General features: G+C 41.7%; 1 protein-coding gene across 2 annotated transcripts in view; it reads left to right on the top strand.

Annotated features, from left to right (window-relative positions):
- LOC106577125 (pro-neuregulin-3, membrane-bound isoform) overlaps positions 1 to 27,538 on the top strand; it is a 393,710-nt gene that overhangs the window by 216,918 nt on the left and 149,254 nt on the right. For both annotated transcript variants that reach the window (XM_014154879.2, XM_014154878.2), the window contains exon 2: positions 14,547 to 14,676. In XM_014154879.2, the coding sequence (XP_014010354.2) occupies positions 14,547 to 14,676 (130 nt within the window). The remainder of the gene's footprint in view (positions 1 to 14,546; positions 14,677 to 27,538) is intronic.

Below are 27,538 nucleotides of genomic sequence, written 5' to 3'. Positions count from 1 at the left end.
GTGCGGAATTTCAGAACGATTTTATACCTCGCTAAACTGCTTGCTCTGAAATGATCAGGTGAGCCGTCAAGAAATGCTTTGAGGATGCATTGTGGTTTGAGTGTATTCTTTAATATCATGTGACTACATGCATACATGTTTTCTTTTAATTCTCCAGCATCAAAACATAAATATGCGGTACAAAAGATAACATACATTTATAGAAGATTACACATTAATGGATTTGGCAATTTCAGCCACACCCATTGCTGACAGGTGTATAAAATCAAGCACACAGCCATGCGATCTCCATAGACAAACATTGGCAGTAGAATGGCCTTACTGAAGAGCTCAGTGACTTTCAACGTGGCACCTTCATAGAATGCCACCTTTCCAACATGTCAGTTACATTTCTGCACTGCTAGAGCTGCCCCGGTCAATTGTAAATGCTGTTTTGGTTAAAGTGGAAACGTCTAGGAGCAACAACGGCTCAGCCACAAAGTGGTAGGCACACAAGCTCACAGAATGGGACTGGCGTGTGCTGAAGCGCATAAAAATCATCTGTCCTCAGTTGCAACACTCACTACCAAGTTCCAAACTGCCTCTGGAAGCAACGTCAGCACAATAATTGTTTGTCGGGAGCTTCATGAAATGGGTTTCCATGATCGAGCAGCCGCATACAAGCCTAAGATCACCATGCGCAATGCCAAGCGTCGGCTAGAGTGATGTATAGCTCTTCGCCATTGGATTCCGGAGCAGTAGAAATACGTTCTCTGGAGTGATGAATCACGCTTCACCGTCTAGGAGTCTGACAGACAAATCTGGGTTTGGTGGATGCCAGGAGAAGACTACCTGCCCCAATGCATAGTGCCAACTGTAAAGTTTGGTGGATGAGGAATAATGATCTGGGGTTGTTTTTCAACTCCATATTAATGCACATGATTTTGGAATGAGATGTCCGATGAGCAGGTGTCCACATACATTTGGTCATGCAATGTAGGTTTTGATGTTTTATGGATGAACACGAGTGTCTGTACTTATGCACTCAGGCACTCTTGTGATTTTCTGTTTGCCTTTTACCTGCTACCTGTCTACAGGAGATAGTGTGCAAGATGTGTGTCCCCTGTGGCCTGGGCCACCCCACACAGGGAGTTGAATTATAGATGTGTCGCTGGATGTGTCAACATTCATTGACGTCACACCACACATCACACAGTGACAGGGAGATGAGGAAGGGAGAATGAAAGGACAGAAACTAAATCAGAGAAAAAAAGCACAGAAAGAGAGGAGAGTGATTGTATTGGCTGTTCAGAGTTTCCTGGATGATGTCAGTAATACTATCACATAGTTTTATTTTATTTTATATATTTATTTGTGGTTGATAATCAGCGGGACTAGAGTATTGGTAAAGCAGCTGACTGCTAGTCTAATGGAGGAACCACTCAGTGGAGATATATTTACACCCAAATTGTATTACATGTACTCAATATCTTCCTAATTCCCCAAACACTTAGTTTTACCTCATTAACCTTTTGTAGCTGGCCAGCTATTGTTTAGAGCTATGTGTAGATCTTGCCAGAGCTAAGTTCATAAGCCGATGTGAAAATTGGTTTTCTAATAAAATAACCACAAACCTAATTGGAAAAGAAGGACTCAGATAAGCACAAATAACTAAGATACAGAGCTGAAAAGCGAACCATTTGACCATAAACGATAGAACATTTGTGTGATGAAATTTTCTGCCTACTCTCCTCCAACTGTGTCTATGATGTGTATTAAACTGTTTTAGAGAGAGAGACAGAGATAAAGAGGGAGAGAGAGAGAGAGAGAGACAGAGAAATACACTCTTAGAAAACAAAGTGCTATCTAGAACATAAACAGGCTCTTCAGCTGTCCCCATAGGAGAACCCTTTGAGGAACCATTTTTAGTTACAGTTAGAACCCTTTTGGGTTCCGTGTAGAACCCTTTGCACAGAGGGTTCTACACAGAGCCCAAAAGGGATCTACCTGAAACCAAAAAGGGTTCTACTTTCGAGAGAGAGAGAGAGAGAGAGAGAGAGAGAGAGAGAGAGAGAGAGAGAGAGAGAGAGAGAGAGAGAGAGAGAGAGAGAGAGAGAGAGAGAGAGAGAGAGAGAGAGCTCTAATTTCATCTCTGTCACTGCTAATCAGTGGGCTGTGCTATACAAATTACAGGGGGGTGGGGGTAAGAGCTAAGCATCATCAACAAAGGGGGATGAGTTAATGTGGGAATACACTGAAATTGACTGGCAACAAGATTATACTGAGAGAGGGAGGGAGGAAGAGAGAGGGAGTGAGGAAGGGAGGGAGGACGTGCGAGCAGCCATGAAAGTGAGGCGAGGCCACTGTGTGCGTGCTCCTGGGTGTTGACGTTTGAGTGAGAGAGAAATGCTCTGCCGCTCTTGTGGGCGTGTGTGTTCTTGACTTCAACCGCTCTCCCAGCCAGGGCTGTATGATCTAGCACTGTGTCGTAGCCTTGTGATGTAGGCAGGGGGCAACACAACCAGATCTTTCTTTACTGCTGCATTTTACTGTGCCATTTGTGTTGCTTTTTACTCTACTGTATTTATTAACATCCCCCCACCATCTATTGCCTTATGATGTGGGCCCCTATATGTAAGAGCCAATCAGTATAGTGCTGGAATAACACCAGGGCTTCATACAGCACCACACAAAGTGGCATTCAATGCCTGCATAATCTTCTCTTAATAATAGTTTTGACAACTTAGGATCTGGCATCAATTTGACCTTTCAGTAATTACTGAAACTGTTAACATTTGATATATGATATATCTGAAAGAATCTCGTCATATTGTGGCATGGTCACAGAGTGTCAGGGCATTGTTATCACAATGCTTTGCTGTCTCTGTAACAGCCACTTCAGGTGCATTATGGTCTGTTCTTGTTATAAGTTCAGCGTTTCACTTCTTTCTCTGTGTTGGTGTTCCCAGAGCCCTAACGAGCTGTACACAAAGAGGCATCAACCCCGAGAGTCCCTAACGATTTGCTTTAGAAATGGAGCTCTCCATTCACAGTTGCCAAGCCCTACAATAAAGGCCTGAATAAAAATACAGCCGACCTTATAGAGAGCGCTAGAAAGACAGAGCACGCCCCAGGGAGACCAGATGCTAAATTATCCCTCCAACTTTAACATACGCTCTAATCACATAGACTCACATAGACATATATTTTCTTTATTTCTATATACTGTCATTCTTATATTGTTGTAATTTGTGTATGTTGTTTTTTTTTCGGTGTGAAAATATTATTCATGTTTACTTGTGTCCTGCTTTAGATTCATATTAATAGATAACCTGTTACTAGAAATCTGGTTGTATTTGAGAAAGAATCCCCACCCTAATGGAAGACTGCTGTGTAGAAAGTCTGCAGGACCCTGCGCTGGTACCAGTGGAGGCTGCTGAAGGGAGGACGGCTCATAATAATGGCTGGAACGGCGCAGATGGAATGACATCAAACACAGAGAAACCATGTGTTTGATACCATTCCACTTACTCCGCTCAAGACATTGTTGCTGTATTTTTCTTTCTTAGCCTGAAGACCACTAAAGTACAAAAAAATAAAATAAAAAAAGCATGAAATGAAATGTATGCATTCACTACTGTAAGTCGCTCTGGATAAAAGCGTCTGCTAAATGACTAAAATGTAAAATGTACATTTTGGGCACCATAAGAAACACATTTACTACATGTTTTCTTTGTCTTCACATGCATTATGCTGCATTCGCATATTGGAAATAATGGAACCTCTGGCCTTGGAGAAAAAGCTTATGCTAAAATGATTCCATGCATATTGGACCTTTTGATTGTTGACTCATAATGCTGTTCAAGCTTAATTAAACAGAGTCCACCCATCCCCCCCATGCTTTCTCCTTTGAGCATTCTGCTTCATAGGCTTGCCACCAATCAGCAGTTTGAGTCACAGGCTGGCCCGTACCCCATTGATTCAGTCATATCTTACCCCTTTTCTCCTTAGAACTGGGCCCTACTATTATGGTCCAATCAAAAATGATTTTCACAGCCGCACTTCCTCCTCTGTCGCCCAATCAGCATTCTGGTCCTGCCTTCAGTTCGCTTGCCACAGACCATGTGTCAGGGGGGATATTGTATAATATAAAACCTGAACTCCGATCACCCCCCTCTTCCTCCCCACTCCTCATAGCACAACAACTGATGAGCATCTGGACAGAGCAGGGGCAGGCCAGTTCTAGCTGACCTGTGCTCATCTCGTGAATATAATTCCCCTGAGGGTACATACACTGAACCAAAATATAAACGCAACATGTGAAGTGAGCTGAAATAAAAGATCCCAGACCTTTTCCATACGCACAAAACGCTGATTTCTCTCAAATGTTGTGCACAAAGTGAGCATTTCTCCTTTGCTAAGATAATACAGCCACCTGACAGGCGTGGCATATCATTACACAGGTGAACCTTGTGCTGGGGACAATAAAAGGCCACTCTAAAATCTGCAGTTTTGTCACACAACACAATGCCACAGATGTCTCAAGTTTTGAGGGAGCGTCAAATTGGCATGCTGACTGCAGGAATGTCCACCAGAGGTGTTGCCAGACAATTGAATGTACATTTCTCTACCATAAGCCACCTCCAATGTCGTTTTAGAGAATTTGGCAGTATGTCCAACTGGCCTCACAACCGCAGCATGTGTATGGTGCCGTGTGGGTGAGTGGTGGGTGGCGGTGGGGTTATGGTATGGGCAGGCATAAGCTACGGATAATGAACACAATTGCATTTTATCCATGGCAATTTGAATGCACAGAAATGCTGTGACGAGATCCTGAGGCCCATTGTCGTGCTATCCATCCACCGCCATCACCTCATGTCCATGTCGCAATGGTCTGTACACAATTCCTGGAAGCTGAAAATGTCCAAGTTCATCTATGGCCTGCATACTCACCAGAAATGTCATAAATTGAGCATGTTTGGGACGCTCTACCAGCATATATGCATTCCCAGTGATGTGAAATCCATAGATTAGGGACTAATAAATTCATTTCAATTGAAATTATAGCCTTGTATCGTTTATGGTCTGTCTAAAGCTGCCAATACTCCCAGCTCTGCCAGCCTACAGTACTATCTTGTTCATTCTGTCTATGTGAACATGCCTTTATACTTAAAGAAGTTCCAGATGAAGTTGTCTAATCAATGGGCAATTTGGTGCGACCATCAGTGGTCTGTCTCATAGTTGACAATAGAAGATGATGAAAATGTAGTACAATGAGGTCCTTATACAATACATGTTCAACAGGAAGAGAAAGACAGAGATTGCAGTTATGCAAGCAGTCTGCTTCTCTCCCTCTCTCCTCTCTCTCTCCCTCTCTCCCTCTCTCCTCATTCTCTCTCTCTCTCTCTATGTTCTCTCTCACTCTCTCTTCTCTTCTCTTGCTGGATAGTATGATTATAAGCCCAGAGCCACTGATGCTTCAGAGCGAGGACAATTGAACCTGTCCCTGAAGTAATAGCTTCCTCTAGAGCTTAATTAACAAAGTCACACTGTGTTTCGTTATATCAGGGGAAAGAACAGAAGCTGACAAATCGATCAGGAAATCCAGAGAGGGGCGAAGAGTGGAGCCAGGGAGGGGGTGGTTGCCTCATTCTCTCGGATGTTCAAAGTTAGCTCTGTCATAGATCTTGCTATAAAATCTACACAAAGGCTTGACACTAATGCCATTTTCATGAATGTTCTTGTTCACCCTTTGTGAGTGTTTACCTGCCTGTGTTTGTGGCTTTAATTATTTATAAATGGTTTCATAACATTAGACGACAAAATATGTGAAATGAATCGTTACAAACAGTTAGTCTTACATAATGCAATTTACCATGGCATTACTGATGGAGACTAACACTGCTATTCCCAGACTCGCTTTGAACTGCACACTTACTTTCCCCCTGCAGATCAATGATTAGATTTCCTGTAAATCTTCAAAGACCCTCTTATTGATCCAATTGGCCAGTAATCTTCCCTCCCTTGCTCTGTTTTGTATAATCTAGGGGAGTACAACTAGACCTGATGCAGCAGGGTACGTTCACATGTATCATCAGGAGACTTCTGTCTCATATCTGAGAACACTGATTAGGGATTGAGGTTGAGTCGGAGTCTGTTGGATTTGTTTCTGTTGTTTTGAAAAGACAGTTGAGGAAAGTTGATGGGTTGAAATTTCCATTCTTTATCCTCATCCCATTGCTAATGCACACATTTAAATATTTCTGATTGAAACAGTGGTCTCCAGGTCTGTCCGGGTTTGAAGTGCAACTACAGTATAGGCTACTACTAAATATTACCCAGATGCATAGCAGGTGATCATTTGCCAATCAGAAACAGGTAAGTTCCACCAACACTCAGGGGAAGGTGACTTTCAGTCTGAAATACTGAGTCCAGTAATTCGATAGTGGGGTAGAATACAGTGAAAACACTTGAACCTTCAACTGTAGATCTAAGTGATTCAGGTTAAAGCTACTGAAGAGGAACATTGACAGGCAGACTGCTGACACAACTTCCTCAAGCAATTATTATGCTGATAAAAACATTAGATTGTAGAATCTCAGTAGAATGCGTGTTTAAACAATATCCCCAATGCAATGTCAACATCAACAATGTCAATAGCTCCCATGTTGCCATTATCAAGATTTTTGGAGTTATGTAATAACAGAGTAACACCATCTGAAATGGACACATTACACATCACAGTACTGCTACAATGGAGATGGATGACTTATATACTGTTGTTAAACTACATGTGGTAGCAGAGGTTCTGAACTATAAAATGCATTTAGGGCAGCAGATAGTCTGACAGTTAGAGAATTGGGCTGGTAACAGAAAGGTTGCTAGTTTGAATCCCAGAGCCAACAGGATGAAAAAAGTCTGGTGTGCCCCTCAAACTATGCTCTTGCGTCATGAAGACAACTTTCCTAACAATGTTTGACCCCTCCCAAACTGACCACTGTTTCAGAACAACCAAACAGTGTTTCTGAGACCGATTCCAGCATCATTGGGACAAACATAAACATCATTAGCCCAGCATCATTGGGAGAGGCATCATTGGCCTATAACGTGTCAGACGGGAGGCAGCCAGGTGATAAAAGGGCAGTGTTGTCCCTCTCCTCTCTAATCCTTGGTCTGATAGAAGGACAGTGTTGTCCCTCTCCTCTCTAATCCTTGGCCTGATGGAAGGACAGTGTTGTCCCTCTCCTCTCTAATCCTTGGCCTGATGGAAGGACAGTGTTGTCCCTCTCCTCTCTAATCCTTGGCCTGATGGAAGGACAGTGTTGTCCCTCTCCTCTCTAATCCTTGGTCTGATGGAAGGACAGTGTTGTCCCTGTCCTCTCTAATCCTTGGCCTGATGGAAGGACAGTGTTGTCCCTCTCCTCTCTAACCCTTGGCCTGATAGAAGGACAGTGTTGTCCCTCTCCTCTCTAATGCTTGGCCTGATAGAAGGACAGTGTTGTCCCTCTCCTCTCTAATCCTTGGCCTGATGGAAGGACAGTGTTGTCCCTCTCCTCTCTAATCCTTGGCCTGATGGAAGGACAGTGTTGTCCCTCTCCTCTCTAATCCTTGGCCTGATGGAAGGACAGTGTTGTCCCTCTCCTCTCTAACCCTTGGCCTGATAGAAGGACAGTGTTGTCCCTCTCCTCTCTAATCCTTGGCCTGATGGAAGGACAGTGTTGTCCCTCTCCTCTCTAATCCTTGGCCTGATGGAAGGACAGTGTTGTCCCTCTCCTCTCTAATCCTTGGCCTGATAGAAGGACAGTGTTGTCCCTCTCCTCTCTAATCCTTGGCGTGATGGAAGGACAGTGTTGTCCCTCTCCTCTCTAATCCTTGGCCTGATGGAAGGACAGTGTTGTCCCTCTCCTCTCTAATCCTTGGCCTGATGGAAGGACAGTGTTGTCCCTCTCCTCTCTAATCCTTGGCCTGATGGAAGGACAGTGTTGTCCCTCCGCTTTATAATCCTTGGCCTGATGGAAGGACAGTGTTGTCCCTCCGCTTTATAATCCTTGGCCTGATGGCGTGAGCCAGGTGTGACTAATCTGCCAGATAAAAGGAGGCCAGAGGTGCATGGTGCCAGCATATAGATAGAGGTATTAAAGAGCTCTTGGCATATTTACGACTGCTGGGCCTAATGCACTGTTGACATGTGATATTGCAGAGAAAGGCCTGGTATATGAATGTCGACTGGTGATGAGAACAGGGATGGAACAAATCTAAAGGACATTTAACTGTGGCGGTGCAGGTGGATGTATCGTCAGTAGGCTGAGAGAGAGAGAGAGAGAGAGAGAGAGAGAGAGAGAGAGAGAGAGAGAGATTAGTCAGTCAGAATATCCCTACCTGCCAGATGTCACTGAAAGCATGTGACTGTGTCTCTGTGGGGGTGTGTAGTCAGTGAATGCAAATGGAGGTGTGTTTGAATGTATATTTCCTTCCATGTATTAGTTTGTTCAGGGTCCCACTGTGCAGCGTGAACCAGCCATTCCTGGTCAGACACGTCATGCTATAGACAGAAAATATGCCATGCAGCAGCAGTCATGGCTTTGCACTGCCTCTGTGTAATCTAATTCCCCATACTCCGCTGACCAGTGTCACACACACACACACACACACACACACACACACACACACACACACACACACACACACACACACCCTCGGTACCTATAGACCTAACCATTGTGCTAGGGAGATTGCTGTTCTTTTGTCCATCATTGGCTGCATAAATAGACTGGGGGCCAATCTGGAGAGAGTGGGCCACGTACTCAGTGTAGCCTGAGGAGAGAGGGGATGAGAGATGCCCTTCCTTTTGTACTAAGAAATTGCCATTGACACCCTTAGTCCGAATGGGAGGCTAGAGGGAGGTGGACAGGATAGCAGGTAGTGAATGGTGGAATGAGGGATGACAGCAGGAAGGATGGAGGGCGAAAGACGAGGACAAAACGCACATAACAAACAAACAAACAAGTCCCCCCCCCCAGTGCAAGCTGGGAATGTTCTGAATCCCTAAGTGTTTGCCTCTGTGTGACATCAGTGATTGGCATGACCTCAGAGTGGGACAGGTCAGTGGCAAATATTCTCAGTGGAACAGAGGCTACAATCTGAACTAAAACTGTACAATATCATGATGTCATTAGGCACATTAGCACCTGAGTTTTTAATTGAAGTGAGCTGGGTGGACTACTGGTCATGGGGCTGATAGATGCTACAGTCCTCATTCATTAGAACCACATTTTACTTGAAGTTTTCCATATTAAATGGGTATCTTGGTAATCTGTATCAACAATTAACATAGAAGAATTACCAACAATTAACGTAGTAAGAAATACCAACAATTCATTTTTTGAAACATACAGTATAGTACAATATAAGTATAACGGATTACTACACATCCCACAGAACATTGGAGGGAGCACTGGACCCCTTATTTTGAAAAAGCTAATTATTAGTTTGGACATTTGAGTCATTATCTTGAGACTACTATTCAGCTAATGGTGTAATTTGAGATATGAAATGTTTGCTACACTGAGATTCATGGGCCATGAAAGGGGTTTCGACCACAGCCAGTTCTACTGTTACTAAACCAAACAAGAAACAGCCTACAGCAGAACTATTACATGTTGTTCCTGTTCCCTCAGGGGACCTCCATCTAACCCGCCCCTTTTTTAAATGAACAAGGCTTTAAAAATGAAACATCTGATGTTGGGCGGTAACCTAGCGGTTATGAACATTGGGTCAGTAATTGAAAGGTCGCTGGTTTGAATCCCCTAGCAGACTAGATGAAACAAATCAGTTGCTGTGCCCTTGAGCAAGGCACGTAACACTATTTGCGCCTGTAAGTCGCTCTGGATAAGAGCGTCTGTTAAATGACTAAAACGTAAATGGAATGCTTGTCATATGCATTACTGACTAGCGTGTCACAGAGAAAGATATAGTACTGAGAGGACAGTACAGGGCATTCCTACTATAACAACTATTTCACTGCAGGAGCCCTTGTTTCCCATTTTTGGTCCACTTCGTTCTGTGTTGTCGTTATACTCTGTTCCTTGGACGATCGATACTCAGCGACCTTCACTATCAGTCAGACTCCCAGGCAATGCATCGGGGGAATGTCACTTTTGAAGGACGCTATTACCACGGCGCCCACGGGAATCTCATCCCTTAACCTCATTCAACGCTTCCTTGCACAACCCAAACACACTCCCAGAGAAAGACAAACCGAGACTGAAGGATGCGACAGAGAGCATAAGGTCTATTTCTCAACTTAGAAATCACAATGTCCTAAAGTGTTCTTCACACCCTGCCATCACAACATCACCTCTCTATGTGAGCAGTGAAACACTACACCCATCTCAAACCAATCACGCAAATCGCTGAGCTGACATACTGACCAAACAGAACGATCTCTGCAATTTGGAATGCCCTGAGGAACTCCCTGAAGTGGAGCTCTATAGTTTTAGCCCTGGGTGTCTCTGCCTTAATCATTACCACAGTTCCATACAGCAGGGTTCCCCAAATTCGGTCCTGCACCCCATGTGCACGTTTTGGTTTTTACCCTATCACTAGGGGTGGGGTGGGGGGGATTGAGACGAGAGGAGACGAGAGTGGAAACCTGTGTTATCCATGTTATCCGTGTTATCCATTACCTAATAGTGGTGCATTGATCTGATGGGAGGGACTCTCCTCAGATGAGTCTAGATCAGTGTTTCCCAGCCCTGGTCCTCCAGTATCCCCAACAGTACACATTTTCATTGTCGCCCTAAACAAACACACCTCATTCACCTCATTGGGGGCTTGATGATTAGCTGACAAGTTGAATCAGGTGTGCTTGTCCAGGGTTTCAATAAAAAGGTGTACTGTTGGGGGTACTGGAGTACTGGAGTTGGGAAACACTGGTCCAGATGTCGCCTGGGTTCCTCTGAGATTGACAGGCAGCTGTCTCCTTATGAAGTCATCTGTCCTTGGATGCCCAACTTTCTCTTGAAGAGTTGTGACATCTCTATAATTCCTTACAAAAAGAGAAAATAGCTGTTGTACTGCCATCATCTTTGGGCAGTTTGTGATGCTGAATAGCCAACAAGCCTAGCATTAAAATCAGGTCTAGGTTGTTTAAAACAATAGAGGCTCTCCAGTGTGCTTCGTGGATGTTGGCTACTTGACGATGTGGACCTCTGGTTGAGAGACTCTCTGCATGCACAGACAATATCATCCAGAGGAACTGAGGCTCGTTTCACTGGGTGTGTTGTCAAAGAGGGGAACATCTCCAGTAAGAGTGCCTCTCAAAGTCTGGCACAGCAAGGGAAGTGCTCTTAACCCCAAATTAAATATCTTTTTACGCCAGGGAATCCAAGTGTATCATCACCAGAGCCAATGGGAAGGACTCTCAGGCAAGGCCCAGGGAACATTATACTGTAGGGATGACGTTGGAGCGACACCAAAGCATTGCTTGTAGAAGGACAAATTAGAATGGACATGGACATTATGTGCATGCTGGCTGTCGTTGTGAGCTTTATTCAGTGATAATGACAGCCCTTTCTGAATCTACTCCGTTCTACTCCTTCCTCTATGAACAACAGCAGAATTAGACTTAATTGTATTTCTGATCCCTCGGAAACTCATCAAAAAACTCCCAGCTCATAGCTGGTTTTAGGATGATGTTAATAAGACACCGCCGAGATGAATAAGACAATTCTGAGCCATTAGTAAAATCAACTCATAAAAGTTTATCTTAGCTGGTAATCATGACAGTTTGAGGCACCGCAAAGGAAATATAGTGATGACACTAATTGACATTGTTGCAAATGATGGGGAATAACCAATCACAATGAGGCATTGCCAGTTGTAAACTCGACATGGCACACTTCTGACAACCACAGTGAATGTGACTGTACATCAAACGTTGTAATGGTAAAACGTTTGATATAATTTCCGCCTGACACGATCACTTTGCCTACTCTTAACTAATATGTTGGCATGCATAAGCTTTTTTAACCAATTTTGATGGTTGTTAAAAGCGGAATTTTTACAATATTACCGTTATATTAACACACTCACTCGTCACCCCCGTTTAACAACTCTACATCACTTTAGCACGGTAGGCATCAAGTCACTTGCCGATAATGTTGCATGCCCAATATAGATATTTTTAACAACGGGATGTTGGTCTCTAAATGGTTAACTTGAAAGAACATGATGTAGGTAATTAAATAATCGAAAGAAAAACATGTATTTATTAGCCTAGTCTAGTTTAGTCATATCATACGTTTTTAGTCATATCATGGGAAATAGACTTCACATGAAATCATTGTCAAAAGCACAAGAGATTGGCTACTGTTGCATGTAGGTCTATATTATTTATGGATGGATCATAAATACACTGAACAAAACAAAAACGCAACATGCAACAATTTCAAAGATTTAACTGAGTTATAGTTCATATAAGGAAATCAGTCAAATGAAATACATTTATAGGGGCCTAATCTGTGGATTTCACATGACTGGGAATACAGACATGCATCTGTTGGTCACAGATGCTTTTTTTTAAATGTAGGGGCGTGGATCAGAAAACCAGTCAGTATCCTGAGTGGCGCAGAGGTCTAAGGCACTGAACCTGTGAAATGTTGTCCCTTCAATGTTTGTGCGAAGTTGCTGAATATTGTCGGGAACTGGAACACGCTATCATACACGTCAATCCAGAGCATCCCAAACCTGCTCAATGGGTGACATGTCTGGTGAGTATGCAGGCCATGGAAGAATTGGGACATTTTTAGCTTCCAGAAATTGTGTACAGATCCTTGCGACATGGGGCCAAGGATTATCATGCTGAAACATGAGGTGATGACAGCGGATGAATAGCACGACAATAGGCCTCAGGATCTCGTCACGGGATCTCTATGCATTCAAATTGTCATGGATAAAATGGAATTATGTTCGTTGTCCGTAGCTTATGCCTGCCCATACCACCATGGGGCTCTGTTCAGAATGTTGACATCTTAAAACCACTCGCCCATACACATGTTCCGTGGTTGTGAAAAAAAAGTGCACCTGTGCAATGATCATGCTGTTTAATCAGCTTCTTGATATACCACAACTGTCAGGTGGATGGAAAGGAGAAATGCTCACTAACAGAATAACACAATTTGAGAGAAATACGCTTTTGGGGACATTTCTGGGATCTTTTATTTCAGCTTATGAAACATGGGATCAACACTTTACATGTTGCATTTATAGTTTTGTTCAGTGTAGAAATATGATCATATAGAAACAACTTTAAAGCAATTGCATGTGGCACTGGAACCACTGACTTGCTGCAATGTTCTACTATCAAGACACCTGCTGGTAACACTTAACTGATTAGGACAGCTCATGAGGTGTCGTAAATGTCTGTAGACTAGGTGGGATTCTTATGACTAAAGAGGCTTCATGCAAAGCTTTTATTTTTACCCATAAGAGTAGGAGTAAAATGTCTCTATTCTCAGCACTTATGATCCATTTTCTACTATGAGACGCTTTGTGGATACAGGCCCAGGTGTGATGAACTAAATCCTCAGGAGGTGTTTTGTTTCAAATACTGTCTAAAGTCTAAATATGGGTGGGATTTGCACTTTAGGTTATAATTGATTGGTTATATTGCACCACACAAGCTCAATCAAGTGTAATGAAAGTAATTGAAAGAAAACAAATACTATTTGAACTTAGGTCTGCTAACTTACAACTCTTTGCAGGACTAAAGATGTAAATTAGTTCCTTAGCTACGTAACTCCAATGCATTTACATGGACTTGTAAGCTGAAATGTTGATTAATGTGTACTGTCACTGTATAATAAACAGCATACGTAAAATGAAAAACACAACAGCACGACTCAACTCCAGTTTAGCTAGGCTAACTCCCGATATATGAAGGACCATTGAGGCATGGCCTAGCTTTTTAATAGAACTGTCATCACTTAGGCAAAGTTGATATTCTCCCCACAGCATAAGCTCTGTGTACATCAGGCTTGGTGTTATTGATAATTGAGAGGAGTCAAGTTCCAAACACTGCAGACATTCACAGCAGGTCAGATTATCAGCATTCCTCATTCATCTTCTCTCAGTGATGTACCAGGAGCTGGGCAAACACTCTGGGCTTTGTATTAACTTTACATATAGTGTATTACAGCACGTTCACTTTCACTTCTACTGAAACCTGTAGAGGAGACAAATAGGAAAACATTCACATGGCCACTCCTTCTGCAGCAGAGCGGGGCTTGGCGTTATTGGGCATTTCTGGGGAATTTGTTGGGAGGATTTGTTCGTTTTTTCTTAATTTCAATTCTTGGAGTACCTTGTTGAGCCCTATGTGTTGCATTTGTGACACGCGGTGTGCATGGTCGTTTACGACTCTGTCTTGGATAGGAAACACATGTCTTATCGTGTGAATTTAAACTGATGAAGTGTGTTCCTTGTTGTTTTTACTAACATTATCTCTTTCTTTTTCTCTCTCTCTTTCTCTGTCTCCCTTTTCTGTCATCTCTCTATTTTCCCTGCAGCATCACCCACCATTCCTCCATTGGTCTCAGAGCATTTCAAGCAATGTCACGAGAAGGACCTGGCCTACTGCTTGAACGATGGAGAATGTTTTGTCATCGAGACGCTGAGTGGTCCACACAAACACTGCAGGTGCGGCGACTGTGTGTGTGTGAATGAGGCATTAGAGAGGGTAGATTGAGAGAGTCTACTGTTATAGACTGATAAGTGTTCCACATTATTTTTCCAAGAAACAGTATCTGGGACCATGTCTGTGAGGTGGTGAGTTTGATGGTAACTATTAGTTGACCAGCTGTGGTGCATAGAGTCCCTTTTCTGTCAGATTTAAAGAGGCATTTTTACAGAAGTTTGTCCCCAAAGGGTGGTCTCAGAGAAAACAACTACAATCGTGTGCAACACTTGTTATTCAAAGCTTAAAATCTAAGACCTCCTGTGCATTTCAGCAAAGACATTTCTGAGTGCAAGTGATCATTGGAACAGGTTCTTCACAAGTTACCGACCCCAAGTTACAATGGCATAGAGGAATGAATAAGTTAATATTCTTAATTGATGAGCCAAGAAATTAAGAGACCATGGTCAACGTTTGAATTGTAATTGGTGAAGTAGTTTAAGTCGTTGTACTTATTTGACTACTACTCGGAGGCACTTAGCCTTTTAAAACACTGGGCCTCTCTAATTACGTCCCAGAACAAACTCCTTCCAAATCATAACCTGAGGACTTCCAGTCGGCTGGCTGTTCAAAGACTTCTGTTATGTCACCTGCTGTGAAGGGACCAGGTCACCGAAGGCCTGATGTTTTAATGCTGAGGAGTTGTTACTGTGCCAGCCATGGAAATTCTCTGAAAGTATGTCACACATAGAAGTAATGCTGCCAAGAGTACTACACACACACAGTCACACACACATCAAAGGGAATCTCAGAGAGTGGTGGATTTTCTGGGTTTTAGACAGTGCTACTTTATGGTTATTTGACTCGGGTCAAAACTCACCTCAGGTATGGCCCAATGATGTATATAAACCCAGGATTGCTGGTGCTATGTAATGGGAGGTTTTGAAGCCACCTGTCAGGCATATTGGCACTCCCCAGAAGAATCAGTCCTGCATAGAAGTGAATGGAATTCTACATTATTTCAATGAAATATTTCAAGGACAAAATTACATCTATTTAAGTTTGGGGACAGTAATATTATAACTTAAATAAATATATACTTTAAGGAAAATGTTTTTATGTATCTGTTTTATATGTTTTGACCATGACAGCTTGCTCAATTTCCACAATATTTATTACAAGATTTAGTTGAGGTTTAGGGTTTAGTGAATGGTTTGTCCCAAATACAATGCTTTTACTTTTTGAAATATTTAGGACTAACTTATTCCTTGCCACCCATGCTGAAATTAACTGCAACTCTTTGTTATGTGTTGCATTAATTTCGGTCGCTGTAGTAGCTGACGTGGATATTGTTGAGTCATCCGCATACATAGACACACTTTACTTAAAAGCCAGAAGTATGTCATTAGTGAAGATTGAAAAAAGTAAGGGGCCAATACAGCTGCCCTGAGGAATTCCTGATTCTACCTGGATTATGTTGGAAAGGGTTCCATGAAAGAACACCCTCTGAGGTACACTAACTCTTTATCCACAATATAGCAGGGGGTGTAAAGCCATAAGATATACATTTTTTTCCAGCAGCAGACTATGACTGATAATGTCAAAAGCCACACTGAATTCTAACAAAATAACCTCCACAATCTTTTTATCCTAAATTTCACCAGTCATTTGTGTAAGTGAGCTTATTGAATCTCCTTCCCTATTATCGTGCTGAAAGTCTGTTGTCAATTTGTTTACTGTAAAATAGCATTCTATCTGGTCAAACACAATTTTTTTCAGAAAATGTACTAAGGGTTGGTAACAGGCTGATTGGTTGGCTGTTTGAGCCAGTAAAGGGGGCTTTACTATTCTTAGGTAGCGTAATGACTTTTGCTTCCCTGAAGGCTTGAGGGCACACACTATCTAGTAGGCTTAAATTGAAGATATGGCAAATAGGAATGGCAATATTGTCTGCTATAATCCTCATAATTTTCCATCCAATTTGTCAGACCCCGGTGGATTGTCATTGTTGATAGACCCCCCCAAAAAAAAAATCCTCTTCCACACTCACTTTACGGAATTCAAAATTAAAATGCTTGTTTTTCATAACTTGGTCAGATATACTTGGATGTGTAGTATCACCGTTTGTTACTGGCATTTCATGCCTTTGCAAATTTTGCCAATGAAAAAAGTATTGAAGTAGTTGGCAATATCAGTGGGTTTTGTGATGAATGTACCATCTGATTCAATGAGCTGAGTTTGCCTTTTTGCCCCAAAATGTATTTAAGGAGCTCCAAAACTTTTTACTGTCATTCTTTATATAATTTATCTTTGTTTCATAGTATAGTTTATTTTATTTTTTTTGCAGTTTAGTCACATGATTTCTCAATTTTCTGTATGTTTGCCAATCGGTTGTGCTGCCAGACTTATTTGCCATACCTTTTGCCTCATCCCTCATCAATCCAAAAGGATTTAACAATTTTTACAGTTATTTCCTTAATGGGTGCATGCTTGTTAATAACTGGAATAAGCAACTTCATAAATGTGTCCAGTGCAGCATCTGGTTGCTCCTCATTACACACCACAGACCAGCAAATATTCTTTACATTATCAACATAAGAATCACTACAAAACGTATTGTATGATCTCTTATACACTCTACTAGGCCCAGCCTTTGGAACCTTGGTTTTCCTAGATATGGTTACTATATTGTGATCACTACATCCGATGGATTTGGACACTGCTTTAAAGCAAAATTTCTGCAACATTTGTAGCTATGTGATCAATACATGTTGATCATTTCATTCCTGTGCTGTTTGTAACTACCCTGGTAGGTTGACTGATAACCTGAACCAGGTTGCAGGCACTGGCTACAGTTTGAATATTTTCCTTGAGTGGGCAGCTTAATGAAAGCCATTCAATACTGAAATCACCCAGAAAATATACCTTTCTGTTGATATCACATACAATATCAAGCATTTCACACATATTATCAAGATACTGACTGTTAACACTTGATGGTCTATAGCAGCTTCCCACAATAATGGGCTTTAGGTTAGGCAGATTAACCTGTAGCAATATTACTTCAACAGTATTTAACATGAGATCCTCTCTAAGCTTTACAAGAATGTGGTTCTTATTATAGACCGCAACACCACCCCCATTGTCATTTCTGTATTTTCTGTAGATGTTATAACCATGTATTGCCACCACTGTACTTATCTAAGTGGGTTTCTAGCAAGTTATTGACTCCATGAACCTTGTTTCTTAGGCCACATACGTTAACATGAGCTATTTTTTGCACTTCTCTGGGATGCTTGATTATTTTCATTGCTTTACTGGGAAGCTTAGCAGAAGTGGACATGCTCATGCTATTTATGTTAGGTCAGGGTGAGTTGCACACAGTGGACTTTCTATTAGGGCACACCGCCTCAGTGCCTACAGCATCACTCTGGTTCATAGGCACATGATTACTGTATACAATAGCAGTGGGATCAGCAGAGACATTCAGGGCAGTTAGAGGGACATAAATTAGGTTACTTACATTGTGTCTTCCAACGCCCCTGGGATAATGTACATTTGCTGAAGCATTATGACAACTCAGAGACACAATGGTTGGGATTAACTGAGCTGGGCTTGGGTCATTGATAAGTCATTGTCTCAACGCAGCCTTATAATGCTGTGAAGGGATTCCAGGAACCCAAATTATTTGGGTGGATCCCATCCTCCTTATAAAATGAGCTTTGTTTCCAGAAGGCATCAAAATTGTCAATAAATGTTACACCCACAGAGCCAGTTTCGTTGCCAGTTATGGAGGGCTAAAAGTCTTCTAAAACATTCAATGCCACGATTTAGGGAGGGCAAAGGGCCAGATATTATGGGGAGTTTGTTGTTGTCAAGCAGCGACCCAATCAGTTCTTTAAAATCCATCTTCAGCTGTTCTGAGCTGCCCTTCATAATGTAATTGAATCCCACATGAACTATGATATACAATATTTCCTGATGCTGGTTTAAAATGTTTGGGAGCCGATTATTGATGTCCTGTACTCGTGCTCCTGGATAGCACAACGTTTTTGCTCCAGGGACTGAGACATTTCTCACCATTGGACCTGCCCAATAAAACGGTCGGGGGAGTGTCAAGATGGAGGTGCACTGGCATCAAAACAGTGCCTCCTGTTAGTAAACCAAGTCGGAGTACTATAACTTTAGGTGTATTTTCAAGACCAATCAGGTGGTGGTTGTTCTTCGTTGCCACCTGTTGCCATGGCAGCACAGTCTGAAAGGACTGCAGGAGACTTTCGGAGGTTGCAGTGCAGGCTGCTGGACCTTGAACACATTGATACAAGCAAACAGTAAAGGCTTGAAAATATGTATTCTTAGCACCAGATGGGAGTTGGAGAGTTCCACATCAAGGGTTAGGTTCCTCCTAAAGCACCCTGATAGTGCGGTCTGCCCAACGCATCACCGGGGGCAAACTACCTGCCCTCCAGGACACCTACAGCACCCGATGTCACAGGAAGGCCAAAAGGTTCATCAAGGACATCAATCAACCGAGCCACGGCCTGTTCACACCGCCATCATCCAAAAGGCGAGGTCAACACAGGTGCATCAAAGCTGGGGCCGAGAGAATGAAAAACAACTTTTATCTTAAGTCCATCAGACTGTTAAATAGCCATCACTAGCCGGTTTCCACCCGGTTACGCAGCCCTGCATCTTAGAGGCTGCTGTCCTATATACAACGACTTGGAATCACTGGCCACTTTAATAATGGAACACGAGTCACTTTAATAATGTTGATATAATGTTTACATACTGCTTTAGTCATTTCATATGTATACACTGTATTCTATTAAAAAAAGAAAATAATATATATTACAAGCATTTCGCTACACCCGCAATAACACAATTTTATTTAATTTGATTGTCTTTGTTATTCCTGTTAAGTTTATGGGATGGGAATGTCCCTTGGTCCTAAATACATAAAACATCCCTTGCATCAAAAAGAAAATGGAGTCACTGTGACTGTGTTGTATATTATACAGTGATTCCAGATACTGAGTGTGGATGATTTCTATAACATTAAGTGAGAGAGGGCTGATTTGATTGTTGGGAAAAAATGATACAATTATTGGTTGTTATTTACCTTTGAAATGAAAGCACTCTCAACAATCAGGCCTATCATCATGGTTTCCAGTCAAAGGCCAGTCAATGAAGTAATATTATTACCATTCAGTTTCATCTCTCAACATTGTTAATGAGGCCTATTCTAACTGCATGTGTAAGGGTATATCATTGAACAATCCCTAGGCAATAGCCTCAGCAGCCTGAGAGGGTCAGGGATAGAACACTGCAGTGCATCTGAAATGGAAGAATGAGAATGTACACTGACTAAAATATAAACTCAACATGTAAAGTGTTGGTCCCATGTTTCATGAGCTGAAATTAAAGATACCATAAATCTTCCATACACACAAAAAGCATATTTCTCTAAAATGTTGTACACAAATTTGTTTACATTCCTGTTAGTGAGTATTTCTCCTTTGCTGCGGACAATAAAAGGCCACTCTAAAATTAGACAGTTTGTCACACAACACAATGCCACAGATGTCTCAAGTTTTGCGGGAACGTGCAATTGGCATGCTGACTGCAGGAATGTCCAACAGATATTAATTTCTCTACCATAAGCCACAATCCTCTACTCAACAATTTTCCATAGAATCATAAATTAACAATCAACTAACTCCCTTTCCCTAAGTCTCAAAGTAGCTGAAAACCGCATCCCAAACTATTAATCCAGTTTATCAAACCACCATTTACTACTGTTAGGCTGGGGTTACACAAAGCAACTGTCATGCATTTTTAGTTGCAGTTGCAGGTTGCGAGTAACATCATCTCAAGCAACTTTGCTGTTACGTATAGCAACTCAAACATGATTAAAATGGCATGCAACAGCCAATCAAATTAAAGCTGCTTCTGTCATATGGTTTGAGAATTTTAAACTCACCCCATGTCATCTACTGCATTACATAGTGATTTCACAAATTATTATTTGTGTATCCAACCGTTTCGTTATTGTGTAAGGATTGGTTTAGACAAAATGCAATTGCCAGCTCTGTTTGATCAAGCTAGATAGCTATCTAGCTAGCAATGAGCTAACAAAGCTAGCAACACACTTGCTAGCTAGACACAGCTCATGTTGAACAGTTTCAGTTGAAAATGCTCAGGGAGAGGTTTGGGTTCACATCGAAATTACAGTTATTGACTGTAATGACAGCTTTAGTGAACAATGATGTTGTTTGTTAACCGGAGGGGATGCACTCTCTCTGAGTCAAGTAATGCAACTTGTATTTTTATTTTGTAACGAATTTCAACGAAAAAGTATTGCTTTGTTTTGTGGGTGGCCTCTCTCTCTCTCTCTCTCTCTCTCTCTCTCTCTCTCTCTCTCTCTCTCTCTCTCTCTCTCTCTCTCTCGCTCTCTCTCTCGCTCTCTCTCGCTCTCTCTCCTCTCTCTCTCTCCTCTCTCTCTTCTCCCCCTAGTGGATACTTGAATAACAATCAGTCCCTAATTGTGTGTCAGCCATGCCAAGCTTGGTCTAAGATAAGAGAGACCCAGGGCTTGAACACACAACCATGTTTATTTATTATATCTTTGGGGCGGGAATTCGATTTCTTTTTCAGCGTCAACCGACTGTAAGGGCCTCCGTCTAGTTAGTAACAAGGAGACGTTAAGCCTTCCTTGCTGCCGTGGAACGGAAAAAGGCAATCCCATCTGTCACTGTGCGGCAGTGCAGGTTGGAAACGAGAGCTGAGATCCCTGCAAAGCCCCTGCCAATATTACTGAGGCTGAGACGCCATGCAGTTGGGGCTGTTTGCTTCTCCCTGGTAGAAAATGGGTCTTATCTGAAATGAATTATCAAACTTCAGCATAATTTTGGTGCAATTAAATATTGTTTCCAACATACATTGCAAACATGTTACAAAACCTAAGCTTACTGGAGAGAACTTTACATGTTCATGCCTTCTGGCTTATCTTTCTCTCACACACACATACTTACACACACACTTACACACACACACGATTACACACACACTCGATTACACACACACTCGCTTACACACACACACACATGCTCACACAGACACACACTTGACGCAGACAGTCTGTCTGCAGTATTACAAACTATCCAGTACGCTGAGCAAGAATTTAGTAGCCTTGGTGCCAGTATGTTTCTTTTCCCTGTCAATGACAATGGAGTAGGCAAAAGCACAAACAGATCTGGGACCAGGCTAAGATCAACGTAGAGAAAATCTAAACAGATGGCTGTCTTTTCTATTGCCTCATCAAGCCATTTGTTATTCATTGATCAGTTGCACTGAGGGATAGCAGTATGGGCAGGACTCTGGTGTCTTGGGCTTACACAAAGTAACTAGGCCTACAACTACTTTGAGTTCTTACGTTTTATTTTAGACTGATGTGGGGAACTGGAACGGTAGTGGTGTCGAGGAGTCTGTGTCCATGATAAAAGGGCTGAGAAAATGATTTCCCAGAACTAGGCATGTGAAGCCTTAGCTTCATTTAAGTCAATGACTTGGTTCATTGTAACGGTTTCACTCCAAAGGACAAGTCCTATGCCCTGAGGAGGTCCTATGAGGACAATCAGTGTTGTGCAGCCTCTGGCAAAAAGAAACTGCATTCTCTATCAGATAATGATATACTGTTTTCTGAGAAAGTTTGGGCTCCTTTCAGTCATGTCTGACAGCACTCATCATCTCAATTGACAATTGAGTTAGATAACAAGCAGAGTAACTCCTGGAGCAAACTGCTGTTCCAGAAAACAGTTTTTTTTGACACTCCACCAAAGATCAGGGCGAAGAGGGAGGGAAGGAAAACACACAGATATAGAATCTTAATTTGATAACCTATTTGAGGTTTAAAAAGGCTTCTGAAGTTTGTAATTTCCTCTTAGAAATTTCAAAATTGAAATGTATCAACCCCAACAAAAATGTCCATTAATTATAATAATTCACATTTCCTCTTGCTGCAGGATTGTTTGTATTGTATTGTTTTTTGAGTCCCTGTTATTCCATATAGTCCGCCTTGATGGGTAAGCCTTGGGGATGTGTGTGTGTGTGTGTGTGTGTGTGTGTGTGTGTGTGTGTGTGTGTGTGTGTGTGTGTGTGTGTGTGTGTGTGTGTGTGTGTGTGTGTGTGTGTGTGTGTGTGTGTGTGTGTGTGTGTGTGTGTGCGCCATGAATGGTAAACAAACAGCAGATCCATTCTGCTCCCTGTCTGTATCCCGGCTGCATGAAAAACCCATCTGCTTCAGTAAAAAAAAAAGAAATATCTCCCCTCTTTTTCTTGTCTGTTCTTAATGCCATCGGAGCGTGAAATTGATTGTGTATCAGTGGGGGCTCGCCTGAGCCCTCTCTGAGTAATGAGCACTTCTGATGCAGATGCATGTTTTCAAGGTTGGAGAAAATTAGGATAAGAGTCCAAATATTGTAGCTAGACAGAGAGTGTCTGTAAATGAACCCTCACAGACGTGATTAAGTACATCCAGTATGCCAGCAAAACGGGAGAGGGAGAGACGACCGGGATGGGAATAGACAGAGGAGAGGGAGGGTAGAATCAGCTTTATCTGCATTTTGATTTAAGTATGGTAATGTTTGCAGAGCACATGCTCATAGTCTTGTATATCAGAGACACTCTGATTAAAGCAAATGCAATTACTGGTAATTAAAGACCTGATGTTCACTTGCCAATTGTAATCAGCCCTCTGTACAAGGTTAGATCAACACACTCAAGTGTAAGGAGTCATACCTATTTTTCATTTATTTTTTATTACCAGTGCTTATTTGAGTTTAAAGGGATAGTTCGGGATTTTGGCAATGAGTCAGAATTAGATGAACTTGTGGATAACACTTTTATATTTCTGTGTGCAGTTTGAAGGAAGTTGCTACTGTAACTAGTGTTAGCACAATTGCTAACTAGTGTTAGCGTAATGACTGGAAGTCTATAGTCTTTGCGCTAACACAAGTTAGCATTGGGTACGAAACTACCACTAACTTCCGTCATACATGGACGCAGAGACATAAAAATGGTATCCACGAGTTTCTCTGACATTGCCAAAATCCATAAATATCCCTTTAAATTCAAATAAGCATTGGTAATAAAAAAAAAAAGAAACTCTGGGGAAGTAGATAAAGGGCCTCATTGCCAAAACCGCAAACTATCCCTTAAACACATCCGCTGAGGCCCATTCTCTGCACAGACTTTTTTTACTATAGAAAAAGGTCTTCATTGCAGTAATTGAAACCCCTCTGTTCAGAGCAACAACCAAGATGATGTTGTCCTCTTACCAGAACAGTGACTAAGCTCCCACTCTACCTAACTACAGTATGTGTGCTTGCCACTGGATATGCATTTGTGTGTACAGTATATACTGTACTTAATATGGACAACAAGCAGTACAGGCAAACTACAGACAGAGAGCCTTTTTCTAATAACCGGTGGGGAATGTGTGGGCGTGAAATTATCATGACCCTCCCCAACAAATCCACTAATCATTCTACCTGATTAGCCTGAGATTAAGATCACTGTGTTATTTCAGGCCTGTTTCCTGCTCAAGGCGAGAGTTCAGTCAGAATGCAATTTCCCCACCTCTTGAAGTTTCAATTGATTAGTGTTGACGTCATTGTTCTTTCTAATTAATATGATTCAACAAGATAATTGTGCAAGTGTGTTAACGTGCTGGGTTTGATAAATAGCAGGGAATTTCCAATTAACACACATAGCTGAGGTGATTCAGAATATTAGGTCCTTTGGCCATGAGGCTCACTAAAGGAATTATTCTGCGCCTTTGAACGACCTTCCTTATCTGCACTCATTGGAAAGCTAGTTGTTGCTTGTTAAGTAGGCTACAAACACAAGGAGAGAGAAAGGTGTATGCATGCTCACACCTACTCACACCCACTTCACGTGTTGCATTACATTCATCCTTCACTTAGATGTAGCGTAGTCTCATGCTTGAACAGGCATTGTATCTGTATCCATCCGTTTCGCTTTAGAGACATTCTTCAACATGAGAACTGTGCTGATGGTTGTCTAGTTGAACCTTCCTCTGACAACTAGCAGTTATCTCTCAATTACCTTCTAGGCTGTCAACCCCACTGCTGTCATCAGGAGGACGGAAGAGAGGTCGTCATAGCAATGGAGAAAGGTTTATTAGATGTTAAGGAATAACATTAAGCAGCAGTCTTTATTCATATAGTCTCACTCAGACATGCAGAAAACCCCATACATTTATGCACATACAGTGATGATATAAGAAAGAGAGAGGGAGGGAAAGAAATAAGTAGGAAGAGAGAGAGAGAGCAAGGGATAGGCAGAAGAGAGAGAGAGAGAGAGAGAAAGAGAGAGAGAGGAAGGAGACATAATTTTGTGGTGTTTATAATCAAGGCATCCCTTTCAAGTCAGAAGGTTTGATGTGCTAATGACATGCAAATGTATGCAAATGTTCCCTCCTTTTGCCCAAACTCTTATTGAGTTAGTATAGCCCCTTTGCAAGATAGAGTGCTTTTACTAAAAATAAACACAGTTAGGGGGGAGAAGTAGTAATAAAAAAAAATCCTAACATCCACAAACCATTAAACTTCGAGAAGCGTTATCCCAGAAGAAACAGAGGTGCATTGTAGCCTACAGCAGACAAGGAGAATTAGAGATATTGGGAAGAAGGAGATATTGGGAAGAAGTGTCAGAAAATAAGGAAAGCAGGGAGAGAACTTTCATGAAAGATTACAGGCCAGGAGACTTTGTTTAACAGTGATAGGAAACGAAGACAGCAGATGCTGAAATATTTAACAAGCATAGTAACTGCTACCTTAGAGCTATCTTCAGATGTAGGTTTTAATTTGAGGCCCATTACTTTGAGACGGTACATCGCCAAAAGGTTAGACGTATCTATCAAGCGGTGTAGCTATCTATCAGGTATTCTTTCGAGATTTCGGTGCGAAGAGAAGAGGGGGATTGATTTTTCATGGTGTGGAGGCCTGTCTGCTTCCGTCTACCTGTCTTCTTATTCATCATGTCCCTGCTTCTGTGTTCACATCTGTCACTGTGCCTTTAGGTTAAGATCTAATCAAAGCCCTGTGTCCAAGAAGGAACAATGAGCTCCTACTATGTCAGAGGTGAGCTTTTTTTTGCCATCATCACTTGACGCATGATGTTAAAGTGAGTGCGTACACAGAGTACATAGTGCTTGGTTGACGTCGCTAAAAGTTTGCTTGCATTGGGGGGCAGCAGGATTTTCACCATTTCCACACTGTACAGGGATTTCCATTCAGCGCTATGGCAGATGCCTCCACAGGTACTTGTGGTGGTTATGAAATTGTTTTTGAACTGCACTTACATAACGGACATTATGCTGAGGTCATGTACATACACAAACACAACAAATACATTTATGGTTGAGAGAGCACCAGAGAGGAAACAACAAGAACTTGAGTCCATTAGTTTCTAATATTAGACAAACAATTTTTTTGTATTCAAGTTTCCAAGTTTATTTGCCATGTGCACAGCATACATGTGTAAAACAGTACAGTTAAATTCTTACCTTGAGTAATAATAATAATATAGATAATAAAAGAAAATAGAATACAAAATATACACTACTGTTCAAAAGTTTGGGGTCACTTAGAAATGTCCTTGTTTTTGAAAGAAAAGCACATTTTTTGGTCCATTAAAATAACATCAAATTGATCAGAAATACAGTATAGACATTGTTATTGTTGTAAAAGACTATTGTAGCTGGAAACGGCAGATTTTTTATGGAATATCTACATATTCTACTCCCTTCACAGAACAGCGCAAACTGGCCAGCATCCCGGAGTCGCCTCTTCACTGTTGACGTAGAGACTGGTGTTTTGCGGGTACTATTTAATGAAGCTGCCAGTTGAGGCACTTGTGAGATGTCTGTTTCTCAAACTAGACACAAATGTACTTGTCCTCTTGCTCAGTTGTGCACCGGGGCCTCCCACTCCTCTTTCTATTCTGGTTAGAGCCATTTTGTGCTATTCTGTGAAGGGAGTAGTACGCAACGTTGTACGAGATCTTCAGTTTCTTGGCAATTTCTCGCATAGAATAGCCTTCATTTCTCAGAACAAGAATAGGCTGATGGGTTTCAGAAGAAAGTTCTTTGTTTCTGGCCATTTTGAGCCTGTAATCGAACCCACAAATGCTGATGCTCCAGATACTCAACTAGTATAAAGAAGGACAGTTTTATTGCTGCTTTAATCAGAAAACAGTTTTCAGCTGTGCTAACATAATTGCAAAAGAGTTTTCTAATGATCAATAACCCTTTACAATGATAAACTTGGGTTAGCTAACACAACATGGCATTGGAACACAAGAGTGATGGTTGCTGATAATGGGCCTCTGTAAGCCTATGTAGATATTCCATCAGCTGTTTCCAGCTACAATAGTCATTTATAACATTAACAATGTCTACACTGTATTTCTGATCAATTTGATGTTATTTTAATTGACAGAAAATGTGCTTTTCTTTCAAAAACATGGATATTTCTAAGCGACCCCAAACTTTTGAAACGTAGTGTATACCTGAATAAAAACCACAGAATATCTGCGATGTGGGTTAAAGAAACACGAGAATGCAAGTATATACATGTCAGTGTCAGTACCTTATTCAATGTGCAGGGGTACTGGAGTGGTTGTACAGTATATACAGGTCAGTGTCAGTATCTTATTCAATGTGCAGGGGTACTGGAGTGGTTGAGGTGGGCATATACATAAAATAGTGACTGGTAGTAGGATATACAGTGCATTCGGAAAGTATTCAGATCACTTGACTTTTTCCACATTTTGTTACTTTACAGCCTTATTCTAAAATGG

The sequence above is a fragment of the Salmo salar genome, chromosome ssa18 (assembly GCF_905237065.1).
Source record: "Salmo salar chromosome ssa18, Ssal_v3.1, whole genome shotgun sequence".
Lineage (NCBI taxonomy): Eukaryota > Metazoa > Chordata > Actinopteri > Salmoniformes > Salmonidae > Salmo > Salmo salar.
This window is presented reverse-complemented; position numbering and strand designations above follow the sequence as displayed.